This window comes from Leptonychotes weddellii, chromosome 8 (genome assembly GCF_054177405.1).
Source record: "Leptonychotes weddellii isolate Sample4059 chromosome 8, ASM5417740v2, whole genome shotgun sequence".
Lineage (NCBI taxonomy): Eukaryota > Metazoa > Chordata > Mammalia > Carnivora > Phocidae > Leptonychotes > Leptonychotes weddellii.
The window spans coordinates 101771445-101781583 of NC_138376.1; the positions used below are offsets into that span (position 1 = coordinate 101771445).

The window sequence follows — 10139 nt, forward strand, 5'->3', positions numbered from 1 at the left end:
AAAAAAAAAAAAAATATTACCTCTCTTGATGTAAACACTAGAGTTTATAGGCTAATATTGCATCTGTATGTTTAGCCAGCTCATATTCTGAGTTTAAAATGACCTAATATTTAGAACTTTTCCATATGAATTCTAAGTTCATTTTTACACATTTTATATATACACAACTAATTATTTAACCAAGTGTTGAACTCTATGTGTATTCTCAGTGACTTTTTAACTTTTAGTTTCCTTTCATTATTTTAATATATCACCATCTTTGAGTCCTCATCCCGTAATCTAATGTAGCCAGTCTGTTATCAACATATTTTGGGTATGAATGTTTAAATATCTACGATTATGCCTAATTCAACTTTATTAGTCCACCTCATACAAGAAATGAGAAACCCTGCCAATTACCTTACTATCATTCAGATGTACCATTTATTTAATACTCCAACTACAAGTCCAGCAAACCAAATGCGAAAGAAAATGCAGTCTTGCTAGTATAATCTGTGTTTATTGAAACCATGCTGGTCTCTGGTCAGTAATGATGGCAAAGTATTCACAAACCAATGGCTTACGGTTTTTCCTCAAATTTTCTTAAAAACTGCTATCAAGATCCCTGATCTCTACATTGAGCAGACACCTTTTCCCCAAGTTGAAAAGCTGCCATGTTTGTCTCCATGTCATCTCCTGCTAATTCTGACATTTCACTGATTGCTTGATCGATTATAACAATATCTTGTATTTAAGTATTTTCAACGTGCCACATACTTGGCTTAAGAGTTTTACATGCTGATTTCACTTAATTCTCACCAAAACCCCATGCTTTAGATAGCAGGAGTCCCTTCTTCATAAAGGAAACCATCACTTAGAGAGGCTAAAGAGTTTGCCAGGGACAACACATCCAATAAGCAACAAGCAGTGCCTGGATTCACACCAAGAATTCCTGCTTTTAAGTGTTCCGCAGTTATTCGGCAGGCATTTCTTGACGACCTGCCAAGCACAAGGAATTGTTGTCCCTGGTACTTCAGGAAGATGTGGCAACACTGACAATCACCAACTTGTAAATGTTCCATCCAAACCCTAATAAAATATTAATTATCTACCACTCCCGCTACTTTTTCTCCTCTCCCTTCTGCAGTGATAGCTTTAGGGCATCTCACTGCTTATTAGTAACATTGGAGAACAGAGGAAGGAAGGGAGAGGATATCTATTTACATAACTGGAAAGACACTTGAGAATTTTTCCAAATACAAAGGGAGTCCATTTTGTTACTGTTAATTCTAATAAAAGATTTTAAAGTAGAACATTTCTCTTGGCTTAAATACAGGCTGAGAATTATCTGGAACTTTCATTTATTAATGTTCCCTTGATGCCCTATAACCATATATAACTTATGAATTTTAGACTCTGTGTGGGCAGATATTCCTGTTGCCTAGAAATACGGCAGCTAGAACCAACTGACAAAAGGGGTATAGAAATGATAGAAAGCTATGAGGAGGAGAGAGATTTCTGGTTCAGCATATGTTGAAATACACCACCACCCACATTCCTTCCATTGCTACTCTTGTTTCAGCATGTAAATCTGAAAAAATACTTAGAGTTATCAATAACTTTGTCAAACTCATCTCAGAAGCATTTCCATTTTAGGAAAATTCACTTTATTCTTCTATTTTATAAAATAGTTTTCAGTATCCAGACATATGCCCACCCTTGCTTCAAACATCAGACTTCAAATGCACTCTGAATGGTTTCAAACGGAATTCTCCTTTGCATCCCCATGCCAGATGCCTGGAATCTTCCAGACTTCTGTAGGTTGACCATAAAGGAGTCGACCACCTGATTTCTATCAAAGAGCCTGAACACATAAGGTCAGTAGTTCCCGAGCATGTCTGCCAATCAGAATCACCTGGGAAACTAAAATTTATTAATGTCTATGTCCACCCCCTGAGATTGTATGAGATTTAATTGGTATGGGGGAGGGAGGGCAGTTACCTGGACATTAGAATTTTTTAAAGACCACCAAGTGATGCTGGTGTGCAGAGAAGTTTGGGAACTTCTGACATAGAAAGTATCTTTCTCAGTTCTCAGTTCTCTCTTAACCCTGCTGTTCATCACTGGACTGCAATCTGCCATGGCGTGAATCCATCTTGGCCCTGTCCAAAGGGATCTGGATGTCCAAAGTACCAGGAGGCCTAGCTTCTACCTGGTTTCATCTACCATCAGTTCCCTTGTATGAGTGAGTTTCAGTGCATGAACTTTGCAGGGGAAAAAAGGGCAGCAACTTAGTTTTATCTACCAAACTGAGATTTCCATTTAAAAATTGCCCGAAAGATGGAAATCTTCCGCAGGGACGTGTGTTTTGCTGATCTAGCTTCTCCAAGTTCTTTAGCTCTCTAATATTATTGCAGATGAGAAAGAACACAGAGTATAAGGGAAAAACATTCACACCTAGAATTAAGAAAGAAACTTCTATAAAATCACCAAGTCTCTAGATCAAAGCCCAAAAGACTCTAGTGGAGCTTACTAAACATCTGTGTAGCAAAGCCACAGAAACAGAAAAGAGAGCTCTGTGGTTCAGACACATTTGTTAAAACATTAATTATATTTCTCCCAGGTAAGCAGTTTCCTATATTCAAGGTCTACTAACTTCTTTGATGCGCATGCCAGATAATCTTCTTCACAGTATATAATATTTTGAGTTGTAAACATTATGATTAATCTCCAAAGACAACCTTTAAGACTTGGGACATTTGTTTTCCCTCAGGTCTTGATTAGAAGCATCCTAATCTGAAAGAGCCACATGGTTTCCCCTTATCACATCACTCTATTTTAATTCTCAGCACTTTCTGATATTTTTCTTGTTTATGTATTTATTTGTTTATCCCCCACCAAAATCTGAGCTCCATGATACCACTGGCCTCATCTCACTCAATGCTATGTCCCTAGGATTGGGAACTGTTCAATTAAAGTTCAATCAATATTGGTTACATGAATGAATGAACATTCCAACATTCACTGCCCATAGGTAAGTGTTTTACTCAGTCATGTGAGAATCACAAATGATTCCCCTGCTGTGTGACCTGGAGCCTCAAGTTTGTACATCTACAGAGTGGGAGAAATAAGACGTTGACCTCACAGGGCTATTGTGAGAATTACATGAGAGTCCACACTTCAAGGACTTAAGAGTGTATGGCATATACTGAAAACTCAATGAATGAAAAATCATATCATAGAAATGTATGTCTATGACAGAAGGCAACAGAAGTGGTAAGAGAAATACTATGATTTTAATTTACCAATCACTTTTAAAATGTATTCTATTATACATGTTCTTTCACTATTAAGGAAGAAAATTGGAATATGTTTTTATGTAAGCTGCTGCTTACTTGTAGGAGAAGAAAGAACAGCAGACCGGGACTCAGAGGAAATGAATCCAGGCTGCTGATCTTCATGGCCTCCAACAAACCATTTAATAGGTACTTAAGATTCAGTTTCTCACCTGTAAAACTGGGGATGTAGGGAAATTTAGGAAACCTGAGGGGAATCAACTGAACTCTGAGCTCTTTTTTTTTTTTAAGTTTATTTTTTAGCAACCTCTACACCCAACATGGGGCTCAAACTCATGACCCTGAGATCAAGAGTCACACGTTCTTCAGACTGAGCCAGCCAGGCAACCCTGAACTCTGAGCTCGTAAGAGCAACAAGTAAATATACAGGACAGCAACATTTAATCTGTAAAAGCAAAAACTGTTCAAAGTTTTCTCATAAGAAATGAGATGAATAGGAAATGAGATGAATGAGTAAAGTCCTCAATAGCAAATTAAATCTGGTCTATACATTATTTGTATAGCACTAGATATATAATTCCAACTTTACGGTTAACAAAAATTAGGCATTTGAAGTTATTTTTGTAGAATACTATGTGCTATGTGCTATGCTTATGAGCAGCTTTTTTTTTTTCTTTTTTCTTTTTTTTTTTTTGATCTGCTCTAGAATGTAACAAGTTTAAGAGACATAGATTGGGAAGAAGTTTCCTGGAGAAACAACTGTCTATTTAAAAATTCTGTACTAGTTATTTTTTAAAAGTTACAATAAACAGCATTGTGAGGCATCCATATGCACAGTTTTGTCTTTTTTTTTCATATGGATCAAACATTTTCAGAAACATGGTGATGTATAATGAATTCATTCCTTTTGCCAGCAACTTTATTGTAATAGGGCTCTATTACAAAAATGAATCAATAAGCCACCATTCACTTTCTTTGAAGTGGACTCTGCCTTCCCTTCCAAGAAATAACCCAGAAATATGCCATGGGTTGTTTGAAGCCTTGAACTTGTTGGTCAATTCAGGTGCATTGTTCCCTTGGCTCTTAGGTCTGCCCTGTTTCCTCAGGCTGGCATTATAAAATCATCTGCTCTGCCAGGGAGAACCACACAGCTGAAGAGTATCATCATGCGTGGAGCATTACACTGGTTCATGTGTCCTTATTACTAATGCACAAAGCACGACGCTTGGAGAGGTCCCTTCGTCATCTGGAAATTGGGGTGGGGGGCATAATCTGAAGACTTATAAATATCTCTTAACAAAGCCCCAGCTGAGCTGTGTCAGGGTTGTACACTTTCTTCATCTTTCCCTTACAGCTTTTCAATTTGCTTTCCAAACATTTCTTTGTAGCCGTTGGCTGGGGTGCACTTAAAAGCAGCACATAGTTAACCACAAAGAATGCTCACTGTTTTCTGTGATTTCAAATCACAGCACAATTTCCAAGCACTTCCTCAGCGAACAGCCCAGCAGCAGTTACCCTGCTGCTGAAGACTTACTTCTCATCAGAGAAATGTTTCAGTTTTAGAGACAGCCCAGGAGCAAGGCTGTGACAAATGATGACATATGTTTCAGCCTCCATTCACTAGCGATTTCTACCCCCAAAGGAAGAGTGACCAATTTTTGTGCCAATTCAACGAGCACATCCCACAATGCTGCCCTCTTCTCTAACTCACACAAACTAGGCATTCATCAACCCGGATTACTTGCCTCAAATGGGGACTCACAGTTGCTAAGTGGCTGGGTTGGGGGTGGGATTGCACTGTGTCAAAAAGGGGCAAAGTACAAGAAAAGGACATGAATCCATCAGGGAAGTGAGAGTTAATTCATTGAGACAAAATAGTGAGGTTTTCAAAAGCCAATGCAAGAGGAAAGACTGCTTCCCACCCCCACCCCTGACAATCCTGTGAAAGACAGTGCAGAAATGACCTCGGCAGCATCCCAGGGGTCATGCTACCCCAAGGGGGTGTGGCTCCACGATAGTGTATCTGATAGATTATACTGAGACCCGCTTCACTTTGCAACCACATTTCTCTTTTCTTTCCCATTTGATCGGACCTAGTTGTATACCATTTGAGGATCTGTCTCCAGACTGGGTCATAGGGTTAGAAAATGGGCAGGGCAAATTTCCATAAAGCTCATCTCTGGGTATAGTTTTAAGGGTGGACGAACCTATTGCCTTGAGGCAAGGAAATTAGAAGTTGATTTTTTTCACTCCAGAAGCCTACAAGCAAATGTCACACTGCCCTCTGGAGGTATTCTCATTGGGTCCAACTCTGAACTAGTCATTGGCAACCACTGAAAAATGTGGAGTTGTAGAGCGTCGGTAGTCTTTACTAGCAAGGGAGTGTGGAGTAGGAGAACTAACTGTTCACTAACTCCATGTGAGTGGTGTGAGAGAGTGTGTATAAAAGGGAAGAAGATGAATAAGTAAATATTGCCTCCTGATCTCAGTAGTATCAAGAGAGAGTGTATGCAGGTAGACATGTACTCAAAGGTGGTGGTAGGAAGGAGACTGTGACAAGTCAGTGGGGATGGGTGTGAAAGCAAGTGTTTTGCAAAGATGGCCACAGTCATGTATTCCATTCCCCTGTGACCTCCTTATGATGTGATCCTGAGGCGCAGTCTATGTTCCCTCTTGAATCCAGTGAGACGTGACTACAATGAAGATGACTCAAAGGCTAAGTTATAAATGGCTGCTATCCAGTTTCTACCTGGGCCCCTTCAGATGTTCACTACGCGGACCCGGCCACTCAGCTGTGGGGAAGCTGAGTGGCAACATGGAGTGGCCACACTGCCACCACAGGACCAGCTGAGGTCCCCAGCCAAGAGCTGACAGCAGATGCCAGTCAGGCAAGTGATCGAGGGAGCCTTCCAATGATTCCAACCACTCACCTTGGAGTTGACATCAAGTGAAGCAGACACCCGTCCCCACTTAGCCCCTCCTCGGATTGCAGATTTGTGAGCAAACTAAGTGTCACTGTAGCAAGCGACTATGTTTTGGGGTGTTGTGTTATACAATAGATTAAAAAAATTGGGCAAGGTCCCCTCTGGCACTGGGCATTTCTTTGCACAGAATAAGCCAGGCCTGAAGAGAAATGGAACCTGCCTCTCTGCCTTTCATAATCTGGGTTGATTCTTCACTAACCTTAGCTTTTCCCCTCTTGGCCCCAGATTAATTTGTCCATGGGCTCTTATCTCCACTAAAATTTTGTGTATATATGTGCTCTACATGGTGCTTTGTACAAACTTGAACTGTGGCCACTATTTCATAATCAGATTTTATTTACACACATCTAAATTTCCATCTTCTCTCAAAAACTCAAAAAAAGCAAAAACAAAAACAAAAGATCTGCCAATACCTGATTTGCATTCCCACACAACAGTAACTCAGTCACAAGAACTCTTTTTTCCTCCATCCTCTCTACTGTCTATTGCATTGCACCAAGACCACCACTCTTTTATCCTTGCTGTCTGACCTCTATGGGCATTTGGGTTTGTGGCATCTATTTTAACAAACAATTCTCTACCGGTTGGCTGGAATATATTCTCACACAGTTATCCAGGAGTTAATATCCTATTGAAACAAAAGGTTTAAGATAACCAGAAAAATAGAAGTCAGAATAATGACAGAAAAAAATATCTGAAGGTCAAGTTTTTAAAAATTAAATAAGAAAGGAGGACATAACATATATGAAAAAAAAAAAGCCACAAGGGGATGTGACCCATATGTCAATGTAGGGTATTATGAGGCAGGCTGATGCCATCTCCAACCATTAGCAGCTGCACATACCTGGATGCCCCAGAAGCCAATGCTTTGTCTTGCAAAGTTCATTCTCACTGGGAGTAAAGTTACATCAAATCCAAAGTCTACTAATTGAATCACATACACTGTTTAAGAACCCTATTCACCTTTTGGTATAGTTGCTCAGGATATCCTTATCACACCACTGTGTGAAGACTCTCAAATTAATAGTTTCTAGAGAGAAGATTCAATTTCAAGTTTTGGAAAATCACCTAGCCTGGATGACCCAGATGGAGCTGATACATTTCTTTTTATTTTTAGTGTTTGGTGTCTTTCATTTTATTAAAGAGGTTTTCAGTCAATTTTCTTTCCATATTACTGATTAGCATAATTTTTAGTGTATTTTATATGTCCTAGAATGAGTAGGATTAAGGAAAGGGAACAGTAAAGGATGTCAGTCCACTAAGAAAATATTTATCATTTATGGATGAAAATAAGGATTTTATTTCCTGAGAAATAAAAATGGAGGGGAAAATCCTATTTCTTGCTCATTAAATATATTGGGAAAGTGACCATTTCTAAAGTTTATCTCATAGTGATTGATAGGTATTCACTGATTACTCTGAGAAAATTTCTATGGCTCAAAGTCAATCCAGAGAGCACTTAGTTAATTTTTATGCAGTCTTTATGAAGAACCACCAGCAGTGTGAAAACACTGTAGTTTAACAAAGTCTGTTTTTCTGGTGGGCCAATTATGGCATGTTGAAACAGGACTCTACTCTTCCTTTTTCATTTGATATCAAATTGGATGGGCTTTCTAGAAATATTACTCTTTGGGGGGGAAACAATATCAAGTTATCTTTTAAAGTATATCCTATTTTATGATATTACCATAGAAAGATTTTCCATGTCCCTTTCAACAAAACATGCAAGGATAGTTAAGGGGCATATTACCTTTCCCACCTTGAACAAACAAACAAACAAAAAGACTTGGCTCAATTAGGTATTTAAATAAGGTATTTTCTTCTTCATTATCAGAAGAGAGTTAAGTTATTCAGCTAGTGAGGCCTGTGTCTGGGATCAAATTCTTGGTTTACAAATTTAATGTCTGAAATGCTGCCGCAGGAGGATATTTATACATCAATGACTTCAACAAAGCACAATCCTCATAAAATTTAATTTTATTGGAGTTGTAGAATACTTATTTTGGGAGAAAAGGATTAATTTATGAAAAAAACAGACAACAGGATCGTTTTGAAGTTTTTATTACTGTCATTTTCTTTATCTCTAGCCAGAGTTAATAGCTCAGTGCCAGAATTAGGGTTAAAATTTGATGGCATCTCAGCCAGAAAGTTGTGGAAATCAAACTGAGAAGTCAGGAATAAAATTACTGACAAAGGCACTTTGGTATCCATCCGGTGCATTGATTTTAATATCATCAAAACCTTAACCCAATGCCAGAACAGCAAGGAGTTTTCATTTGGAAGCAGAGACTTTTAGCAAAGAGCAGTATTCCAGGATGAACTTTTTATAAGTAACAGAGTATATGCACCACGATGTTATGTAACTGTGGAAAAGTGTCCAAATGTTGTCAAGATCAAATAAACAAAGATGTCCAGAAAACCTAACCACCTTGTCATTCTGGTTTTCTCACAATTTTTTCCCCCTCCTATTCATAAAGATATCTATGAACAGGCAATGTATCTACTCCGACTCTTTCAAAGCAAAACGGCAGCTGTCAAATTAACTTTGTTAGCTATTAAAATAAGTGAAAAGTTCTCCACTTCATAGAGGATTTTGCCTGGGGAACTGTAAGTTGTGCAGGTCTCTTAATGGGCATCCTAACGGGCTCCCAGAATAGCAAAGTTCCTAAATGATACTTGGGGACCTTTCATTCATCTCTCAGGTGAGGCAGCTGACCTCAGCTCCGTGCCTGGGGGCTCCAGAATAGCTATGATTTGTAAGTTCTGGGATCCTTGTCCTAGACAGCAAGACAGCAGAGTGCTTAAAGCTCACAGGTCCCTTCAACCCCGACAGCAGTCCCGTTAGGTCCCCAAAGGGTCGTTCTCCTTTCCCAGGAGGGATGAATGGGGATGCGTGGCAGGTGTGTATGTGGGGGAATCTAGTAAGTGGGACGCTGGGGACAAGAAAGTGTTCAGAGACGGAAAGCTGCCCGAGGTCACCCGTGCTCAGCTTACCCGGGCGAAAACTCGGGGCCGGGCGGTGGAAGCGGAGAGCCCAGCCGCCGGCGCCTTTGGCTCCGGGGGTGCGGGAGCCGACCACCAAGGGGAGCGCGTGCGGGGTTCGGGCTGCAGGGCTGCCGGGGGGCGGGGGGCGGGGGGGGTGGGAGCGACGGCTTCCAGCCTCGGCCGCGGAGTACAGCCGCTGGCCCCGGGGGCGCCTGCACTCGCGTCTGCTCCGAGGGCGGGAGACGGGACGGGGCTCGGCGCGGCGGGCTCCAGAAGGGGAACGGGCTTACCTGCAGATAGGGCCGCCCGTGGGCCACGCCGCCCACGACGATGTCCGCCGCGGCCATGGCCCCGGTGGGCGAGAAGCCGAAGCCCACGTAGCCGGCGGTGCGCACCTCGAGGCGAAAGGCGAGCCGGCCGCCCCGTGGGCCCCAGCTCAGCCAGTATTTGCCCTCGGAGTCGAGGAGGGTGCGGTGCGGGAGGGCCCGGCCCAAGCCCCCCGCAGCCGCGCCGGGGAGCAGCCCCCAAAGCAGGAGCAGCGGCCAGCCGCACATCCTCGGGCGCCTCCTGCCCGCCGGCACCTGGGTCGCGCCGACAGGCAGAGCGAGGAGGCGGCTCGAGGGGCGGCGGCGGCGCGCGGGAGGCCTGGGCCCGCCCCCTCGGCCCGCCGCGCGCCCGCCCGCGGGGAGGGGCCCCACCCGCTCCCGCTCCGGCTCCCGCTCCCGCTCCCCTCCCAGCCGCTGGCGACCCTCGGCGCGTCGGGCTTCCAGCCCATCCACCTGCGGCCCCGCACCCTGGTCTCGGTCCCCGAGGTCTGGGCTCGGTGAGGAGGCAAGAGAGGGACGTCCCGGGTGCAGGAGGCAGAAGCCGAGAAAAAGGGGCTGGGGCCGAGGGG

General features: G+C 42.7%; 1 protein-coding gene across 1 annotated transcript in view; it reads right to left on the reverse strand.

Moving 5' to 3' along the window:
* Positions 1 to 9851, reverse strand: part of MOXD1 (monooxygenase DBH like 1) — an 88457-nt gene extending 78606 nt beyond the window's left edge. Inside the window, exon 1 of the mRNA XM_081829024.1 lies at positions 9535 to 9851. Coding sequence (XP_081685150.1) covers positions 9535 to 9798 — 264 coding nt within the window. The 5' untranslated portion in view covers positions 9799 to 9851. The remainder of the gene's footprint in view (positions 1 to 9534) is intronic.
* Between the last annotated feature and the right edge of the window lie 288 nt (positions 9852 to 10139).